At 46.1% G+C, this 22,254-nt stretch overlaps 1 protein-coding gene across 1 annotated transcript in view; it reads right to left on the bottom strand.

Moving 5' to 3' along the window:
- Positions 1-10,349: 10,349 nt before the first annotated feature.
- The window catches only part of kiss2 (kisspeptin 2), an 81,695-nt gene continuing 69,790 nt past the window's right edge, over positions 10,350-22,254 (bottom strand). The window contains exons 2-3 of the mRNA XM_072470885.1: positions 12,598-12,700; positions 10,350-10,940 (exon numbers count right to left, since the gene is read on the bottom strand). Of these exons, the coding sequence (XP_072326986.1) occupies positions 10,648-10,940; positions 12,598-12,700 (396 nt within the window). The 3' untranslated portion in view covers positions 10,350-10,647. The remainder of the gene's footprint in view (positions 10,941-12,597; positions 12,701-22,254) is intronic.

Raw genomic sequence — 22,254 nt, 5'->3', positions numbered from 1 at the left:
TGCCCGGGTTAACAAACCTGGGGGACCTCACTTGAGGACCAATTGTCACATACAATAAAGACAAAAGGAATAATAACTGAGAGGCACAGGCAAAGAAACGGTGAGACTCAAGCAGAGAAAGGGCAAAAAATGATAAGGAACAATGAGCCAGGGGGAGTGAAAGGGAAGCTGTAGAATTAGAACAGAAGTATACAATCTCACACAAGAGCTAGATACTGTGTACCATTAATCAGGGCTAGTGTGATCTCCCAAAATATTTCTGATCACCTAAGGAAGTCTGGGATGAATTGTCAGTTGTCCTTCCCCAGTTGGCATGGATTTTTATCTGTTTTCTCCACCTCTCCCACAAGATTGCATTGGTTCAGGTGGAGTGTAGCTATTACAATTTTGTGAGATGGGCTGAATGGCTCAGTCGGTCTTTTCCTGTCTGTTATTTTCCATGTGTTTATATTCGGAAGAGTAATTTGCTTTTATACAATTGAACATGTTAAACATTTATTTGAATATCCAGTGCGCTATATATTTTGCACAGAAACTTTGCATTGAGACACTCTTCCCGTTTGTTTGACAAAATTCTCATCATTAACTCACTTTCCTCACTCCCCCACTGACCCCCACCATGCTTAAATCTTCTTATGAATTGTTATAAACTATGAAGAGGACGGTGTAGAACTTCAAAAGGACATAGCCAAGTTGGTGGACTGGCAAATAGGTGGCAGGTGAAGTTCAATCCGGAGAAGTGTGAGGTGGTGTATTTTGGTAGGAAGAACATGGAGAGACAATATAAAATAAAGGGTGAAATTCTTAAAGGGGTGCAGGAGCAGAGGGACCTGGGAGTATCTGTACATAGATCATTGATGGTGGAGAGAGCAGTTAATAAAGCATATTGTATCCTGGGCTTTATTAATAGGGACATAGAGTTCAAGAGCAAGGAAATTATGCTGAACCTATACAAGACCTCAGATGGAGTATTGTGTACCGTTCTGGGTGCCATAATGTAGGAAGGATGTGAACGGTTTGGAGAGAGTGCAGAAGAGGTTTACAAGAATGGTTCCAGGGATGAGAAACTTCAGTTATGAGGATAGATTGGAGAGGTTGGGACTGTTCTCCTTGGAGAGAAGAAGGTTTAGAGAAGATTTAATTTAAAATGATGGGGGGGCTGGACAGAGTAGATAGAGAGAAACTGTTCCCGTTTGTAAAAGGATAAAAACGAGAGGGCACAAATTGAAAATGATTTGCAAAAGGAGCAAATGTGATGTGAGAAAAAACTTCCTCACACAATGATTGGTTGGGGCCTGGAATGCACTGCCTGGAAATATGGTGGAGACAGTTCAATTGAGGCAGACAAGAGGGCATGAGATGATTATTTGAGTAGAAACAATGTGCAGGGGTACAGGGAAAAGGCAGGGGGATGGTACTAAGTATTGATGCTTGTTTGGAGACCGGTGCAGATATGATGGGCTGAATGACCTCCTTCTGCGTTGTAACAATTTTGTGATTCTGTGATTATGATTTATAAATCTTTTCATTTTGTCATCTTCTCTAAGTTCAAACTCTGCAAACTCATCTGCCTTCTTGCGCCACAGCCTCCAATGGTATAACTCTAGACCGCTCTCTCCCATCACTCTGTACCATAATATTCTGGTCATAGTAACTAATGTCACTGTATAAATGACTGTGAGTGCATCCTGCACCTTCACTTCCCCACACCTTTCAACTCCATCAATATTTTGAGCAATCTTTTGTACATCCATCACGTCATCATCAGCCAATGAAGTACTTCCAATGTGTAGACATTGTTGCAACACAGCAGCCAAGTTGTACACAGCAAAGTACCCCAAGCAACAATGTTATAATGTCCACAGAATTGGATTTAGTGGCATGGGCTTGTCATGATATGCACTCATGCACATAATGAGATACAGATAGGCAGTGACAGATACCCAGTACAGCCAATCAACACACAGGACAGAACACAACCAATCACCATGCAGAACACTAGAAGGTGGTCTCCCACTATGAAACACATGAGGCATCAACACTCTGTCTCTTTCCACTGGTGACAACTGTAGTGACAGTCAGGGTGTATATATCAGTTAGCACATTCTACACGTAGCTCAGAGCTAGTCTGGTCTAGTTAGTTATAGTAAGCACACTTAGATTAGATTAGATTAGATTAGAGTGTCAAACCCACAGTGAACTGTGTGCACTGCTTAACAAGTTCAATAAAGCGTATTGAACTACATCAAAGTTTGGAGTCTACTTTCAAGTACAACTGCATCCTGTTGCAGTCCGTGTTACCCCAGGGTGAATAACACGATATGGTACCAGTAGTCTACTATCTCTAAGTGGTTTACCTCGAGTGATTCCGTGAGGACCAGCAAGTGCCTTCCAGCGGCATGGAAAAGATCCAGGCCCCTCCACAGCTACAGATCTTCAGCAACCTCGGCGCCAACTGGCGGGTCTTCAAGCAAAGGTTCCTTCTCTACATTGAGGCCTCAGACCTCGAGGATGCGTCCGATGCCATAAAAATTGCGCTGCTCCTATCAACTCCGGGGGATCAAGCCATCCAGATTTTCAACTCGCTTAATTTTACCGACGGCCAGGACAAGACCAAATTCAAGACCGTTTTGGAGAAGTTCGACAGTCACTGTGAAGTCGAAACAAACAAGACCGTTGAGCGCTATATCTTCCAGCAACGCTTTCAGTGTAAGGATGAACCGCTCCAATCCTTTCTAACTCATTTCCGTATATTAGCGCAGTCCTGCAATTATGGTGCAACCACTGATTCCATGATCAGGGATCAGATTGTGTTTGGGGTGTACTCCGATTCCTTGTGGGAGCAACTCCTCAAAATTAAGCACATGACCCTGCCAGTCGCAATCGAGACGTGTATAGTGCATGAGCATGCGAGAAATCGGTAGACCTGCTTCAAATCGGCAGAATACGAAAAACTTGCCTCCCACGAGGCAGAGAGTGTACAGGCCATCGCCCAGATGCAGCGCCTCAGTATTGATGAAAGTGGCCATTTCGCGTGCTTTTCCCGGGGCCCCACGCATGCGCAACACGAACTGGAGAACAAAGCGGCCGAAAACCAAACTGCACAGGTGCAAATGTCGGCTGACCGCACTGCGCATGTGCGACGACGCACGGAGCGTAACGACATCAATATCATGACGTGTCCGAACTGCAGCACCGCCCACTTAAAGCAGCAATGCCCTGCAAAAGGCAGGTGATGTTTAAATTGTGGGAAGCCTGGACATTATGCAGCCTTGTGCAGGTCTGCACCACCAGTCAAGGGCCAGCGATCCCAATTCCAACGCAAGTGCATTCGATATGTACAGCAAGGCTTACTAGATTCTGATCCTGGTAGCACTAAGGATCCAGAGGACGACTGCCTGGAGTCCCCCTATCGTGTGGGCATCATCACTACATGTGAGTATACCTCCTCAAATTCAGCAAGACGCCTATCTATCCTCAATGTGGATTCCGCAGACGAATGGCGTGCTGTCATACAAGTAAATTAATGCAGCATCCAGTTCAAGCTGGACACTGGTGCTTCTGCCAATCTCATCTCTCAAGTTGATTTTGACCGCATTAAAAAGCAACCCAAAATTCTTCCGCCAGCCTGCCAGCTCCTCGATTATAATGGCAATGCCATAACTGCACTAGGATCTTGTAATCTATTCATCTCCAACAAGACGATCAATGTCACACTGCGCTTCAAAATCGTCAAGCCTGATAAGGCATCCCTGCTCAGTGCCCATGCATGCAAGCTACTCAGCCTCATACAGCGAGACCATGCCATGTCCTCTTCCAATGTGGATCTTCAGGCTGACATTGATGACATCCTTGCTCAATATCTGTGATGCACTATCAATTACGACAAGACGAGAGTAGAGAGTAATCGAGGCTTTATTAAGCAGAGATGTGTTGCCTCCTACAGCTGCTGCCGAAATGGCTGCAGTTCGGTGAGCACACACATTTATACTCCGCCTACTGGGTGGAGCCAGCAGGCAGGGATCTACCCCCGTACCTGTAGCACAGGAGCCTTACCGTATTACTTCTCATATACGTCATATATACAAACAGTGGTGACTACCACATTCACCCCCTGTTAAAAAGGAGTCCAGCGGGAGTGGTGGAAAACTATTTACATGTATGTGAGCATTTTTAAACTGTATAGTTTGGGGAACAGTTCACAAATTTAGCCGGTCGGGTGCCTTGATCCTCCGCTGTGAGCACCGCAGTCCCGGTGGCGATACATGCGTCGGCTTGGTCGCCGGTGACTCTGGGAGCGTGTAGTCCTCATCTTCATCCTCGGGTGGAACCAATGGGAGGACGGATCATCCAGGAGCGGGGGCTGTGGTGAGGTGTGCTGGAGGGAGGATAGGTGGTGCCGGGGCAGTTGGGGGGGGAGGTGGGGACCCAGCTGGTGCCAGGTCCTTGAGGGGCCGTCGGGGTACGCCACGTAGGCGTAAGGCGGGTTTGCTGTACCCTCTCGACCAACAGGTCCGCCTTGTGGAGCCGTACGTGCTTGTGGAGGAGAATGGGTCCTGGAGCTGCCAGCCACGTTGGGAGCGAAACCCCGGAGGTGGACTTCCTAGGGAAGGCAAGGAGGCGTTCATGGGGGGTTGCATTAGTCGCAGTGCAAAGTAGCGATCAGATAGAGTGGAGGGCATCGGGGAGCATCTCCTGCCAGCGGGAGACGGGAGATTTGTAGACCATAGGGCCAGCAGGACGGCCTTCCAGACCGTCCCGTTCTACCTTTCCAACTGCCCGTTTCCCCGGGGGTTGTAGCTGGTCGTCCTGCTCAAGGCAATGTTGTTGCTGAGCAGGAATTGACACAGCTCATCACTCATAAAGGAGGATCCCCGGTCGCTGTGGACGTAAGCGGGGAAACGGAACAGTGTGAAGGATGTTGTCATATGTGGCAGACGTCATATCGGGGCATGGAATGCCGAAGGGGATTCTGGAGTATTCGTCGACCACGTTAAGGAAGTACGTGTTTCGGTCCGAGGAGGGGAGGGGCCCTTTGAAATCCATGCTGAGGTGTTCAAAGGGACGGGAGGTCTTCACCAGGTGCGCTCGGTCTTGCCGGTAGAAGTGTGGTTTGCACTCCGCGCAGACCTGACAGTCTTTGGTGACCATCCAGACTTCCACAATGGAGTAGGGTAAGTTGCGGGCCTTTATGAAGTGAAAGAACCGGGTGGCCCCTGGGTGACAGAGACCATCGTGTAGGGCCCGGAGTCGGTCCACTTGTGCGCTGGCACACTTACTTCGGGATAGGGCATCGGGGGGGGCTCGTTGACCTTACCGAGGCGATACGAAGTCTCGTAATTGCAGGTGGAGAGCTCGATCCTCCACCTCAAGATTTTATCATTTTTGATCTTGCCCCGCTGTGCGTTATTGAACATGAAGGCAACCGACCGTTGGTCAGTGAGGAGAGTGAATCTCCTGCCGGCCAGGTAATGCCTCCAATGCTGCACAGCTTTAACGATGGCTTGGGCCTCCTTTTCGACGGAGGAGTGCTGAATTTCGGAGGCATGGAGGGTGCGGGAAAAGAATGCCACGGGTCTGCCTGACTGGTTGAGGGTGGCGGCCAGAGCGACGTCTGATGCATCGCTCTTGACTTGAAAGGGGAGGGTCTCGTCGACCACGTGCATCGCGGCCTTGGCGATATCGGCCTTGATACGGTTGAAGGCCTGGTGAGCCTCGGCCGTTAGGGGGAAAACTGTGGAGTGAATGAGTGGGCGGGTCTTGTCCGCATAGTTAGGGACCCACCGGACATAGTATGAGAAGAACCCCAGGCATCGTTTGAGGGCCTTGGGGCAGTGGGGGAGTGGGAGTTCCATGAGGGGGTGCATGCGATCGGGGCCGGGCCCTAGAACTCCATTTTGCACCACATAGCCAAGGATGGCTAAGCGGTTGGTGCTGAACACGCACTTCTCCTTGTTATACGTTAGGTTCAGGAGTTTGGCGGTGTGGAGAAATTTGATGAGCTTAGCGTCGTGGTCCTGCTGGAAAAAAAATCTCCACGGACGCAAGCTAGGATGGCATTGGTGCGGTGCTCCTCCAGAGGGATGATTCCTCGTCCTGGACTCCAGTTGCTTATGCATCAAGGGCCATGACTCCTACTGAACAGAGTTACGCCCAAATAAAAAAAGAGTGCCTGGGCCTCCTAACCGGCATTGCAAAGTTCCATGACTACGTCTACGGTCTACCAACCTTCACAGTGGAGACTCACCACAGACCTTTGGTCCATATCTTTCATAAGGACTTGAATGACATGATGCCCAGGCTTCAGCGCATTCTCCTTCGACTCCGAAGGTACGATTTTGAGTTAGTATACACACCAGGCAAGGAGCTGATAATTGCGGATGCCCTGTCCCGCTCCATCACCTCGCCCTGTGAACAGGTTGACTTCATCCGCCAGATTGAGGCACAGGTGCAGCTGTGTGCCAGCAACCTCCCGGCCTCAGATGAAAGAGTGATCAGCATTCGTGAAGAGACTGCCAAAGACCCTCTTCTGCAGCGTGTAATGCACCACCTTGCAAATGGCTAGCAAAAAGGGCAATGCCCTTAGTTCTTTAATGTGAAGGATGACCTGACAGTTGTCGAGGGGATCCTCCTCAAGCTAGATCGTATCGTTATTCCTCACAGTCTGCAGGGCTCAGTGCTCAAACAAATCCACGAGGGACACCTCGGTGTCGGAAAGTGTAGGCGCAGGGCCCGGCAGGCTGTCTATTGGCCTGGAATCAACCAGGACATATCCAACATGGTCCTAAATTGTGCGATCTGCCAGCGCTTCCAGCCTGCTCAAACAAAAGAAACACTCCAGCAACACGAGATCGTGACCTCCCCGTGGTCCAAGGTGGGAATCGACCTTTTTCACGCCAATGGGCATGACTATATGCTCATCATAGATTACTTCTCAAATTACCCAAAAGTTGTGAAGCTGTCAGACCTCACATCAAGGGCAGTCATCAAGGCCTGCAAGGAGACATTTGCCAGGCATGGTACTCCACTCACTGTCATGAGTGACAATGGTCCCTGCTTCCACAGCCAAGAGTGATCCAATTTTGCCAAGTCGTACCAGTTCAACAACATTACCTCAAGGCCACACTATCCGCAGTCCAACGGGAAGGTTGAGAAAGGGGTCCATATAGTGAAGCAACTGCTCTGCAAGGCTGCGGACTCTGCTTCTGACTTCAACCTTGCGCTGTTGGTATACAGGGCAACCCCTCTGTCCACCGGTATGTCTCCGGCTCAACTCCTCATGAATAGAGACCTGCGGATGACTGTTCCAGCCATACACTTACCAGACCTGGATCAACTCCCAGTGCTGCAAAGGATGCAGTAACTCAGGAACCGGCAAAAACTAATGTACGATGCTCATACTACCGATTTGCCTGTCCTATCTCCGGAAGATGCTGTTCGGATCAAGCTACCTGATGGAGGCTGGTCAGCTCCAGCTGTTGTTGTTCGACAGGCTGCTCCCAGATCATTTGTAGTTCGTATGGCTGATGGCACCATTGTCAGGCGCAACAGAAGGGCACTACGCAAAGTTGCCTGCCCACCACCAGATCCTACTTTTCCATACGTTGTTATGCCTCCTCCGAACACCTCGCACCACGAGGCCACCAATCTGGCAGCAATCCCGCCTGTCAAGGCGCCGTCGCCCCCACCTCCACCTCTCAGGCGGTCGACAAGGATCAGACGCAAGCCGCAAAGATTGGACTTATAGACATTTCTCTTGTAAATTTTGTTCTGTATCTGCACGCTAGACACCTCTTATGTATCTATTCATCCACTCACTTTCATCCACTCGCCATTTTATGTAAATAGTTCTACATGTAAATACAGTCGCATATGCTCCAAGCAACCAACATTTTTTTTTAAAAAGGGGAGCTGTCATTATATGCACTCATGCACATAATGAGATACAGACAGGCAGTGACAGACACCCAGTACAGCCAATCAACACACAGGACAGAACACAACCAATCACCAGGCAGAACACTAGAACGTGGTCTTCCACTGTGAAACACACGAGGCATCGACACTCTGTCTCTTTCCACTGGTGACAACTGTAGTGACAGTCAGGGTGTATATATCAGTTAGCACATTCTACACGTAGCTCAGAGCTAGTCTGATCTAGTTAGTTATAGTAAGCACGCTTAGATTAGTAGAGTGTCAAACCCACAGCGAACTGTGTGCACTGCTTAGCAAGTTCAATAAAGCGTGTTGAACTACATCAAAGTTTGGAGTCTACTTAGTACAACTGCATCCAGTTGCAGTTCGTGTCACTCCAGGGTGAATAACACGACAGAGCTGACAGGTGAATAGTGGCCAGGACACTGGGAAATTCATTCTTGCTCATTTTCGAGCAGATTGACTCCTGATCCATCCACTGATGCTAAAACTGTACTCAGTTGTCATAATATCTTTTCAATTTTGTTACCGATATCATTCCAACAAGACTAAAGATTATTACTTCCTCTCACTCAGTTATAATAATGCATGATAGATAAAATGAAACGAGTTGCTATGGAGAGCAATGTGAGTACTGTACTGTATGTTATTGCACAGTGATACTGATTTTAAATGTAAACTTTGATGCTGTAACGCATTTTTTGTTGTAAATATGTATGAAAGCTACAGTGAAGACAAAAGTCTGATTTTTAGAGCAGATAAGCTGTTGTAACCATTGTCTGAAAAACTGTCTATCTTTGAACCTGACTCAAACCAAGCTGTGCATATTGGTGCTTCCCTGTATTTTGCAAGGACTGCTGGCATTTTATCCCTTGGTTACTCTTGTGAATTGGTTCCAAATTAAAAATGTCAGACAGGAATTAAAGAAAAAGTGACATCCATTCTTAAGCCTATTTGAATTACAAGTTACTTACCTCTGTGAATGCAACATTTATTAAATATTATATATTTTGTGCATATCTGGGAGTTAATTATTCCAATGAAGAATCTTGAGCTATGATTCTCGATTAACCTATTCGGCATGAATGGATTCAAATTATCCAATGTTTGCTTTGTCTAATGTTTGGAGCTTGTTGCCAATTTATTATTTTCTCTCTCAAAATTCAGTGTACTGATCTGATGGGGACCACCTTGAGGTGCTTGAGAGATAGTTCTGCTACAGATCAACACCTACCAGGTTAACAATGAGGAATATCTTCCAAATGATTGGATTCCAAATGCCTTCGACATTTAGCTCCACTTGTCTCTGTTGTTGTAGAGATTCACTATCTCTTGATTGTAGTTGAATATGGGAGGTTATAAGGGTTTTAGTAATTTCCACGGTGTGAAATTATCCAACAAATATTTGTAAATGGGCAGCACGGTAGCACAGTGGTTAGCACTGTTGCTTCAAAACTCCAGGGTCCCAGGTTCGATTCCGGCTTCGGTCACTGTCTGCGTGGAGCCTGCACGTTCTCCCTGTGTCTGTGTGGGTTTCCTCCGGGTGCTCTGATTTCCTCCCACAAGTCCTAAAAGATGCGCTGTTAGGTAATTTGGACATTCTGAATTCTCCCTCAGTGTACCCGAACAGACGCCGGAATGTGTCGACTGGGGGCTTTTCACAGTAACTTCATTGCAATGTTAATGTAAGCCTACTTGTGACAATAAAGATTATTTACCAAAAAAATGTAATTATCATTTGGGAGTAGGGGTGAGATGGGGGTCACTGAGCCAATTAACCAAAGAGAGTCTCTTACACACTTAATGCCCTAAGTTGCTCTGTTCTACTTCCATTAGTTCAAGATTAAAATGTTATTTTTTGGCCAGCTGAATAATATACATGAGAGGACACAAGTTCTAGCAACATGGTGCCATGGTGGCAAAGTGGTCACTACTGCCTCACAGCACCAGAGACCCACCTTCAATTCCAGCCTTGAGTGACTGTGTGGAGTTTGCACTTTCTCCCCATGTCTGGTGGAATTTGCATGCTCTCTGCATAGCTTTCCTCCGGGTGCTCCATTTTCGTCCCACAGTCCAAAGAAGTGCCCGTTAAGTGGATGGGCCATGCTAAATTGCCCATTAGTATCCAAAAATGCCTAAATTAAGTGGGGTTATGAGGTTACAGGGATAGGGCTGGGCAGTGGGCCTAGGTAGGCTGCTCTTTCAGAGGGTCAGTGCAGACTCGATAGGCCAACTGGCCTCCTTCTGCACTCTCGGGATTCTATGGTCCTAACATGTCATTCAAACGGATACTACACGAGAATGCAAAATGAACTTGCTTCCTCGCTGGTGTAAACTAAAAATTGGCATTAACCAGTATGGTCGGGGTAGAAGTAAATGCAGAATGAGATCAAATAAGATCAATACTTTCGCAATTCCTGGTGAAATTGAGTTTATTCAAAACGAGCGGCTATTAGAAGTGCAAATTGATCCAAATCAGTGTGTGTAGAGAGAGAGCGTTTACTTGCTTTACATTTTATACATGTCATACAAAAAAGATGCAATTCTGCTGAAGTTATCACGGGAACAGGACAGATAACAAAGCAATAGTGTTGGTCTCCACGTGTGCTGCAGTTTTACACTGCATTAAATCAAACCAAAAAGTACATCAGCAAGCCTCTAAATACAAAATCTGACATGGCACCACGCGCTCAGCCTTTGGGCACATCTTCTTTATGTCGGGACCTTATGTTTCCAGAGGTAAGGCAGCTTGTTCCCGTTTACAACCAGGGTCTTCCAGTTCACCGAGCCGGCGTCGTCTCTCTTGCCAAACCGGAGCCCGAAGGGGTTGAAGTTAAACTTGCTCCGGGTGAAGCGGAGTTTGCAGGAGATCTGGCTCTCTAGGTCGCTCTCCTGAAGGAAGTAGCACATGCTGGGCTGTTGGGATGAATTCTGGACGTCTATGCTCCGAGCCAAAGTGTGGGAGTTCCTGGGGAATGGAGCCTCGCGGGCCGGGAACATTGAATCTGCAGCCAGAAGTTAAAATGTAATCAGTACATGGATGTGGGAAAGGCCAATGAAGAGGTGGGGCCGTTTGCATAAAAGAAATATACTGGAAATCTGAAATAAAAGCAGAAAATGCTGAATAAAAAAACACTCAGCAGGTCCATCAGCATCTGTAGAGAGAGAACCAAGAGTTAACGTTTCGGATCGAAATGATCCTCCTGCAGTTTCTCTGTCCACACGTTGCTGAGTTTATCCAGCGTGTTCTGTTTCTAGTAATGGGCGGATTGGCATCTCAGGCCAGAATATAGAATGAATCTGGGATGTAAATAAACTCTGTAATCCCAAAGTTGCTAGGTGACAGACAAATGAATTAGAAATTACATCCATTCGCATTGTTGTTTAGATAACTGTATTAAAAGTAAGTAATGACATTGTTTACAATCAGAATTAACATGAAGCTGGAAGGAACTTTAGATTATCATTCTCTCCCATTCAATTTTTCGCCCAGTTAACTATTATAAAAATCGAAATCTGAGTTGACAAATAGGAAATACTTGTCTATAAACTCCAGGGGTGATCTGTATATTGCTTCTGAACAAAAACAAACTAAAACATCGAGTCAGCCGATCAACATTTATTTCAGGTCTGTCTCAGCAGGAATCCAAAAATGGGGACATTTGGCGTGGCCATTCTGCTCGTTCCGCGCGTTCTGTATCTAAACTCCATTTATTCGCCTTAGCTGTAGATCTCTGCCGCTTCACCCAACAGAAATCTATGGAATGAAGGTTTGGATCGACCCAGCGTTTTTGCACCCTGCTGAGGTGCCCCAGGCTGACACTGCCGTAAGACCACAAGAAACAGGAACAGGAGTAGGCCGTTCGGCCCCTCCAGCCTCCTCCACCATTCAATAGGATCAGGGCTGATCATACATGTCTCACGTTCACTTTCCTGCCCTTCCCCAGTCACCCTTGATTCCCTTACTGATCAAGAAGCCTTAAATATAGACAAGGACTCTTCCCCCGCCGCTCTCGGTGACAAGGAATTCCAAAGACTCACAATCCTCTGAAAGAGAGAAATCCTCCTAATCTCAGTCTTAAATTGCCCCCCTCCCTTTATTCTGAGACTGTGCCCTCTGCTCCTAGACTCTCTCATGAGGGGAAACATCCTCTCAACATTTATCTTGTCAAGTCCCTTAAGAATCATTTGTATGAAAATGCCCCTCAGATCGGATTTTGGGAATGGTTTATCTGTATCCCTCCATCGACACATCTTAAACGTAATTGAGAAAAGGAGGGTCTGGTTGATAATCTTTTGTCACTGGGGATAGACGGCCCAGTAACCGTGAGGTAATGTTCCAGTGCCAACGTTACTATTGGGGTTTGCGAACAAAGCAATCACTTACGGTACACCTACAGAGTTACATGAAGCAGCTGCTCCGTCTGGACTCCAGATTTATTGAAGGACTTACTGTCCTAGTCCAGGGACCTTTTTTTTTGGACCTTAACCGTAATTTCAGACAGGCATTGCAGATTGAAGAATGCATTATGCTGCTCCATTCTAGATGCTGAACACTCAATTATCTTCGCGGCTTTGCAAACCATGACAGCTTGCACTATTGCCGGTGTCCATCCTCACCTCTATCATTTGACAGTCTTGTGAACGGAGTGCCGCACTTACCCACAGATACGAATTTCTCGCTGGTGAGCGGTTTCCCCAGGTATACATTCTGGAAATTTACGAGGACGGCCAGGAAAAGCAGCAGCTTCGTCATGTCACGTATCTGCAGAGAGAAAAAGCACAAGGCTCACTGGGACAATCACTGTTAACCGGGCAGACTCGCTGCAGCTCCTGAATTCATGTGTGGCAATTGGGCGCACCCACACTTAAAGGTAAGTCCCTCTTCCCCCAACATTCAACCACATCGACCAACTGATTTGACATCACACACTTGCTAGTTAATTGCGGCATTACAAGCGTGGTAAAATTCCTGTTTGGGATGAAGATCATTGGTGCTTGGAAATAATGAGCAATCTACCCAAATTCATCCAACTCCAAATATACGATTCAGTTGACCCGCTTTTCAACACCGACTATTGGCAAGGAAGGAGCAATGCGAGCTTCTAGGCTCAAATAAAAATCACAAATTTAAGTCCCTGGAGGCGTGGGCCTCCTCCAGATGTTGGACGGAAACTTCCAACGCACAGGAGTTACTCCAAGACAGTCCAGCCCAGTGACCTAGCGCAGTTGCAGCCAGAGACAAGGCGGCAATGTGCTCCCAAACTCACTCAGACGTTACTTACCGCCTCCCGATACTCGTCTATTTAAATTTTAGGAGCTCTTTTTTTTTGAAGAAACCGCAAGCGGTAGGAACGTGAGTTTGTTTTAATCCAAAAGTTCCTTCAGGACATTTGGAAGTTACTTTGATGCTGGAGACATGAGTTCGGAGAATATTGGATGGCTCCAATTGAATGGCAGACAGACCAGGCCAGGTATTGTCCCTGAAGCGAGGCTCCCCACACTGTGCCGGCTGCTTTGATCTGACAAATCGACTGGGATCTTGCTCAGCAATTTTCAATACTGTGAAACCGTAGACATTACGAAGTAGTTTGGTTGCTCTCGACGTCGCCCCCTTTGCACGGGTCACATCCCCATGCATCTATCCCCAGCAGGGTAAATTCAACATCAGGGAATGTGACAGCACAAAGAGGGGCCATTCGGCCCATCACGCCTCTTTGAAAGAGCCCCGACAACCCCCCCCCCCCCCCCCCGCCCCACCCCACACATCGAAAAATACCATCGAGGGATCCCCAATCGTATTATAAACTAGCCAGGGAGAAGAATTTCATCTCAGCAGCGTCCTGCCAATTGGCTAACCCGTTCAGAACTGGCTAAGCAGAATTCTGGTCAAGAACGAGCTGCCGCTATACTCCGAACAGTTACATTTGAGGCTCCTGCTAATTGGACCGCTCACCCTGTCGTGATGTTCCTGCTCGTCGCCTCTCTGGTCTGTCGTTTCAGAATTGACGAACCTTTGTTTTTAACTCTGCCGTGAGATTCGTTATCGTGGACTTGACAAAACATCATCCTCTGTATGACTCATCCACGGAGGGGGGTTGGGATCCACTGATGGATAACAAGTCAGCAAAGCTGATCCACTCTATTATACAATAATAGACGTTACCTCCCACAGAACCTTTGTACTTACTCAGTACTACTTCGTTTGGAGCTGCCTCCGTTTTTAAGACAGTGTTTAAAACACATCTTCAAACCTTCTCCATTCCTTATGCAGGGCAATCTCCACGAGAAAGAAACCGCGACTCGATTATAGCAAACCGCAGACCCCTCCCCAAGCACATCCCGCAGATAACAACGTTTACGAGAGACATTTGAGACAACGTTTTGGTCGCATTTCAAGATCGTTTTCGGTCGGTGTTGCATATAAATGTATATCAGAGCATCACTGATGGGAGTGGGATTTTCAAGATTTATTCATTTGGAAGAAATGCTGCTTCCTTAAGTAGTTTGCTCATAGTTACTTACTTTTAATAGTGATGTACCTATATTAAACTGTTGTGCATTTACTGCACTGTAATTTGCAAATACTTCGGTCTTTGTCGCTGCTATGAAATCAACACAGACAGATATTTGTCACAACACTCTTACAAAGATTGTCACCGCTGCCTCAGCACACAACAGGTGGCTGGAGCTACCCTGCTTTGTCAGGTAGAAACTACTTAACACTGTAGACGCAAATAGTTATTTTGCTGTTGTGGCTGAAAGCAAACCTTAAAACAATAATAAAAGCAAAATGCTGCGGATGCTGCAAATCCGAAATAAAAACAGGAAATGCTGGATAAACTCAGCGGGTCTTTGGCAGCAACTGTGGAGAGGGACCCAGAGTTAACGTTTCGGACCTATATGACCCTTCCAGATTTGAAACGTTAACTGTGTTTCTCTCCACAGATGCTGCCAGACCCCGCTGAGTTTATCCAGCGTTTGACTTTGTTATTACCTTAAAAAAATAATTTCTCCTTAGATTGCAACTTCAATGCCAACTATTAATTATTGCCCAATTACTCCGTTTCGCATGTTTTCGAGCCCCACGAGCAGTCCTTCTTTCAAACGCCTGTCACTTCACCACCGGCGATGCTTATTAGGTAAAGCAATATGTATCACGAGGGCTGATTTTTAAATTCTGATCAGCAATTCTCAATGAAATGACAAACAAAGCCCCATTGCAGGCTCTTATACACTTTTTTAAAAATAAGTTACAGTTTTGAAATTAATAGTTGATGGACACAGAAAACGACTCGAAATATTCAATGCCCACGTCAAAACAATGCTGACTGAACTTCGAATTTGAGCAGATGTCAATTTGGTGGCTGTACCCCAGATTTACATGTCGAACAAGCTGTACATTTGTTGCATCTTTGTCAAACGCACATCTTTATAAATGGCAGGGCAATTGCTCTTTGGAATAGCGAATTACAAATAATCCTTGTGGAGTGTTTTTTTTAAGTACAATTGAAAGTTTTATTTGAAATGGAGAAGACATGAAAGGAAAACGTGCCATAGAATTGATAGGGGATTTAAACACATGATACAGTGACACAGTGGTTAGCACTAGTGCCTCAGCGTGAGGGACCCGCGGTTCAATTCCGTCCTACTTTACGATGTGAACTTTGCACTTCCTCTCCCGGTGTGCGTGAGTTTCCTCCTACAGTCCAAGGTGTGCAGTTTGGGTGGGGAAAATAGGTATAAGTACCCTTTCCGAGGGTCTGTGCAGACTCGAATGACCTCCTTCCCTGTTCTGTTATTTAGCGACTAACAATGGAAATAGCTGTCCAGGAATTGACCCTTTTCTGAAGTCCAGTGCAGGCATAAAATACTAAATTATTGTGAAGTAACTTTAGGGAGTGTTAAATACCGCTGTGATGTAACTCTAACAGTGATGGCTGTGGCCATGATTAATATGACTATTAAAATAGATAGTAAAGTTATCTTGGATAAACCAGGCGCACTCAAAACTGATCAGGCTCATGGTTGGGATAATATCCATACAGCGGTAATGGATGAGGTGGCTTTGGCTCTGTGAGGCCCCTTTTCCCTTGTGTGTGGAAGCAGGTAGACATTTCAGCAATAAGTTACTTCACAAGCTCGAATCTTGTGCTATCTGTAGAAATTTGAAATGTTGCATGAGGAATTGGCGCCAATTCTGCAGTCAGTGTTGCAGTTAAAAGATGTGGCTTAGTATTGGCAATGGCATGGTGGTGGTGCAGTGGTATGGTTGCCAGAACTGGTGATTTAGAGATCTGGGGTTAAGTCCTGGTGACCCTGGTTCAAATCCCCCTATGACAGATGGTGAAACTTGAATTATCTTTTTTTTAAATTTGGAATTGAAAATCTAGTGATCCCCATGAAATCATTGTTCATTGTTGTAAAAACACATCTGGTTCACTAATGCCCTGTAGGGAAAAAAAAGGCTGTCCTTACCTGAACTGGCGTACATGTGACTCCAGATCCACTTTTCACTGCCCTGAGTTCAGTTCAATGGTAATTAGGGATGGGAACAAATTTTGACCCAGCCAGTGATGCACACGTCCCATAAAATAATTTTTAAAATCCCCTAGATATTTGTGCTAACGCACATCTCTTCACATCCTTTATTAATGATCCAAATGGTGCTGTTGCAAGTATGGTGATTAAGTCTACAGGTGACACTAAATTCTGTGTAGAGATCAGGGTGCAGAGGAGTGCAATAAACCCCAGTAAAACATCACCAGCAAAAAGGGAATCACAAATGTGACGCGTCTCTGTACCTACTGCTTCAACTTAGCTGCCAGGTTTCAGCATTCTCCCTCTAGCTACAAGGACCCAAGTCTCACTCCAGAGCATTGAGCACATAATCCACATTGACACTTCAGTACAATACTGAAGGAGAACTGCCAGAAGTGCCATCTTTTACAAGATTTTTTTATGTCCATTCATGGGATGTGAGGACTGTGGTGAGACCAGCAAAATTTATTGCCCATTGCTAATTTTCCTTGAGAAGGTGGTCGTAAGCAGCCTCCTTCAGCTGCAGTCCGTGTGATATAGGGGCACCCAACAGTACTGTTTGGAATTGGGTTCTCAGTTTCTGATGCAATGACAAAGAAGGAATGTTGATAAAGTTCCAAGTTAGAATGGTGGGTAACTTAGAGGGAATTTGCAGGCAGTGTTGCCATGTGTCAGGTCTTCGTGATCTTCTAGATGGTAGTGGTCCCAGGTTTGGGAAGTGCTTTTGTGGACCATTGCAGTGCATCTTGTACATGGCAAACACTGCTGCCACTGTGTATCAATGGTTGAGGAGATGAATGTTTAAGGTAGTGGATGAGATGCAGATCAAGTGGGCTGCTTTGTCCCAGATGCTATTGAGTTTATTCAGTGTTGGAGCTGAGCTCATCCCAGCAAGTGGAGAATATTCCAGCATACTCCTTACTTGTGCCTAGTGCTTGGTGGAAAGGCTTTGAGGAGTGAGGGAGTGAGTTACCCACAGAATTACCAGCCTCTGACTTGCTCTTGTAGCAAGACTATTTGTAAGGATGGTCCAGTTATGTTTCTGGTCAATGATAATCCTACAGGAATTTGATGGTGGAGGATTGAGTGATGGTAATGTCATTGGCATTGAATGGAGATGGTTAGATTCTCGCTTGTTGGAGATAGTCAAAGTCTGGCATTTGTGTGATGTGAATATTACTTGCCACTTATCAGTCCAAGTCTAAATGTTGTCCAAGTCTTGCTGAATATGGGTACATACCTCTTCAGTATCTGAGGAAGTTCAAATAGCACTGAACACTCTTTAATCTTCAATAAACATTTCCATTTCTGACCTGATGTTGGAGGGAATGATGCAGCAGAAGATGACTGGATCTAGAATACCTTTAAACTGAGGCAATGCTTTCTCTGTCAAGTGAACATAGCAATGCCATGGCACTATTTTGAAGAAGAGTGGGAGTTTTCTTCCTGGTGCCTTGGCCAATATTTATCCCTCAGCTAAATGTACTATACAGAAAACTGATTATCTGGTTGTTACCTTGTTGCTGCTTGTGGGATCTTACTGAGCATAAATAGGCTGCTGCCTTCCCTGCACGACAACAGTGATTTCACTTCAAAAAATACTTCATGTCCTGAGGTTCTGGAGTTTTCAGATAAACCAACTTCCCTTCCCTTCTTTCCTCTTCACCTTTCCTCCCTCCTTTCCTTCGTCCTTTTCTCTCTCCTCTCTTTCCCCAATCCCCTAGCCCCTTTCCTTCTCACATAGATGTAAACATCCTTGCAGATCTCACAACATGTTGGTTTATCTGAAAAACAGCTTCTTCCCTACAATTACCAGACTCCTAAACGACCCTCATATGGACTGAATGCTACACTTCTGTATGCTTCACCGATGCCGGTGTCTATGTATTTACATTGAGTATCTTGTGTTGCCCTATTACGTATTTTCTTTTCATGTACTAAATGATCAGTTTGAGCTTCATGCAGAACAATATATTTCACATTACCTCGGTACACGTGACAATAAACAAATCTAATCCAATCCATTCTTTATCCATGGTCTCTGCAACAACCTGTCACTTTCTAGGGCATCGATCGAATAGGCCTGGTTTAGAAACTGTTTGAATTCAGGGTCAACCTCTGTGGAGTTTGTCAAGCAGGGGTGTTGGTGATGCACAAAAGATGGGCTATCCAGAACATGGACATTAGGAACACGCTTATTATTTTGCTTTATACATTCCCTTCTTTATGGTTATTAGCTATGCCGTTCTAAAAGTGGGACATTTTATTTGTTTTTTTTGTTTGTTGGGTGTTATTGCTTTATTTAGCATAGACATAGGATGAGATTCTGTTCTATAATCATACTACAAATTCTGTAATGGGGATTGGTTTTCACAAGTACCCTGTATGTACCTTTGCTGATCTCCATGTTACTCACAATTTGAATTCCCCTCTCAATCATATTCTAATCTTTTTATTGTTCAAAACAAACAGAGTGTGAACTTTAGGAATTGAATCTTTCTCATGGACACTACGGTCCATCCATGATATTAGCAACTTTTTAGCTTCTGGGATGGCCACTTACAACCAGGAACAGAGGAGCTCGCAAAGCATGGCGGGCAAAATGATGGCCCATCTCCGCCAGACAAAGGGCTGGTACTTGAGCGACTGGTACAGTCCCTGTACTAGGGAAGTGTAAACAACAGGGTCAGTGACCGCTTGGGACACATCCAGCCATCCAGGCACCCGTCCATTTATTGGTTCAAAATTGAACATAGTGATCAGGGATCAATTAGTGGGGTCCAAAGTGAAGGACCACCCAAAAGAGCGCAAAAACCCGCAAGCATAAGAAGAGAGTCCACCATATGTTTGTTCTCTTTTGGACCTGGCACCCCGGCAACGACCATCTCCAATCGCAGCACCACCAAGTCGCTGCAAGTCCAAGTTCAACGCCCGCTACCAGACGGATGAGCCTAGCTGAGCAGCAGTTACTTCTACAGACCCGATAGATCCAGAATTGAACAACGGCCACTGTTCCTCTGACCTAAGCCTGAAGTTAAGTACAAGTTGTCTTAGTTGATAGGGGTAGTTTAACTAGTAGTGTTTATGTTGCATGATTAATTGTGTGTGTAAATAAAGTACCATTGATCTTGAACTAACTATCTGATGTTTGGCTCTTTGATCGATAGCTGGTTGAACCTTGTGGTGGTATCATTTAATACCTGGCGACTCTCAGCATTAGAATATTGAAATCCAAAGGAAGGAGGGCAACCTCACTGACTGCCATATTTACAGTAGATAAAGAAAACGCAACAGTTATTGGCGACATCTGACGGGACTCGACCCAGAAGTGACTGTTTCACTCCGAGAGAACCCACAAAAGCGTTTGAATTAGAAATCCAAATTGGCAAAGTAAAGAAACCACAAGCGAAACCAGTATCGATCAAACCTCCAAAGTTCGGAAGTGTGTAATTTGCATGTGTACTAACAAAGGGATATAAAGTAACCTCGATAGATTTTGTTGCATGAAATTTTCAGAAGTTGCGTAAACCGGAAAATAGCTTGAGCCGTACCTGTGTTTGCACCACTGCTTCATTCCCCCTTGTTCCAAATTCCCGGTTGGGACAGAGATAATTGTAGGGATGGCCATGAAGGCAATGGAACGCTTTATGGACCCACAAGAGCCCGAGGTCGCAGCGACCAACAGAGCAGACCATTGTCCCATTTGGGAAGAAGATATTAGGAAATACCTAAAGGGGAAAGGATGGTCGGAATCTTGTGCAAATGAAGAAACAGGTCCTGGCAGCATAGGACAGACTTGGTGGGACAGCGTGACCGAGATCCACAAAAAGAGTTTGAGTAAGGTTCGTAAGCCGATGCCAATCGTGACCTGCTTGGCACAATTGCGAGGCACAGAGGAGGTCGTGAGGACGCTCCATAGACAGCTTGAGGAGAAGGAGAGAAGTAGAGAGGGAAACATTAGTGAAAATGAGAGATTAAATGTGCAACTCTGGGAGCAGCTAGCAGCGAAGGACAAGGAGATGGAAGATGTTAAGAGGGCACACCAATCTTGTCTCGTCCACCTCAGCAGCTTCCAGATTCAATACGATATGGCCTACCAACACGCAACATGCGGTGCTGGTAAGAGAAGAAATCAGGTAGAACAGTTGAAAAAACAATGAGATGATTTGAACGCAGCCCTCCGAGCACTCCACAGTTCCACCATGGAATAGAGGCAGAGTTCGGTGGATCATGCCAAGTGCAGGCAGCAAATTGCAAGATTGAAATCACTGCTATCCATCCAGAATGGGTTCAGAGATACCTTTGGCCCACAGCTAGATCAGGAGGATGGCCTCGATTGGCAGGAACTCAGTGAAACAGCCCAACGGTACGTGAATGAGACAGAAAATCAGAATAGAGCCCCCCAGGCCCCGAAAAGGAAAGCACCCGCACCGCCGACTGCACAGGCAGCACCCAACCCAATGAACCCCATCAATACGCAGCGTAGGGTCACCATGAAAGACCAACCAGATTTTGTATATACAACCCCATTAACCATCACCCAGTTAAGAGATGCCCGCGATAAAATTAAGACTTTCCACCCCACATCAGACCCGCACCACTTTTTCAAACTTGTTAAGCAACAAACCCTCATGTACGGTTTAGACGAGCAGGAAGAGGTAAAACTCATAGTTATGTGCCTTGACCCGTCAGTTAGTTCAGCCCTTCCCGACACACAAAATGTAGGAGGAGGTAGCCTCCAAGACATAAAAACAGCCATTTTAGACGCCATTGGCTACAATAGAGGAGATCCAGTAGAAGGACTTAACCGGTGCAGACAGAAAAAGGGAGAGCATCCAACAGCGTTTGCTGGACGCCTCTGGATCCACTTTACAGCGGTATTCAGTGAGTTAGCCCGCGCCCGTTTATCAGCAGACGATATGGCTAAATGGACCCGTACGCTAGTATCCCATGCCACAGAAGCAGGACAGAAGACAAGTGCCAACTACGACCCCTCAGACCCGGCACACAATGAAGTGTGGGGACTGAAGCGATTATCGAGAGCTTGGGAACAGTCCCTATGGAGAAAGACAGAGCAGGAAAGAGTAGACGCCACAATGAATCCAGTAAGGGTGCACCAAGACCCCGCATGGGTAAATGAAGGTAGAAGTAACACGCAGCACCTCAAAACACAGGAATGTTACAATTGGGACACGAGGGACATTACGCCCGAGAATGCAATGCCCCCCCCGAAACAGCAATGGAATCAGCACACAAATGCCCCCCCTAGAAACAATGCCAGACCCATCCACAGTGTTAGCGCCCGAGCAGATAGTTTGGCCATAAATGGCACCGATTGACAGTATTCGGGCTCCCCAACTTGGGTCTCCGATACCCTTTGGATTAAGTCTGGAAGACCGGTAGTTGGAGGCACAGTCCGGGGACACCCCGTAGAGTTCCTTTGGGACACAGGAGGGTCCTGAACCACGATAAACTCCTCCGCGATGTACCAGAGAGATATATGGCCCACTACGGACACCATTACCCTTAGTGGCTTTACAGGTCACCTCCAGCAGGGACACATCACAGCCCCTGTGGATGTACAGGTTGGCACTATTAAAACAAAACACTCGGTCATTTTAGTAGATTTACCCCAGGCAGCAGAACATATCTTGGGAATAGATTTCATGAATGCACACAACCTTTTGTTTGACCCCATAAATAGATGTGTGTGGAAAATGGCTAGAGCAGCACGAGCCCCCTGCCACGCTCACAGTAGGAGACTACGCATACAGAATT

The sequence above is a fragment of the Scyliorhinus torazame genome, chromosome 13 (genome assembly GCF_047496885.1).
Source record: "Scyliorhinus torazame isolate Kashiwa2021f chromosome 13, sScyTor2.1, whole genome shotgun sequence".
Taxonomy (NCBI): Eukaryota; Metazoa; Chordata; class Chondrichthyes; order Carcharhiniformes; family Scyliorhinidae; genus Scyliorhinus; species Scyliorhinus torazame.
This window is presented reverse-complemented; position numbering and strand designations above follow the sequence as displayed.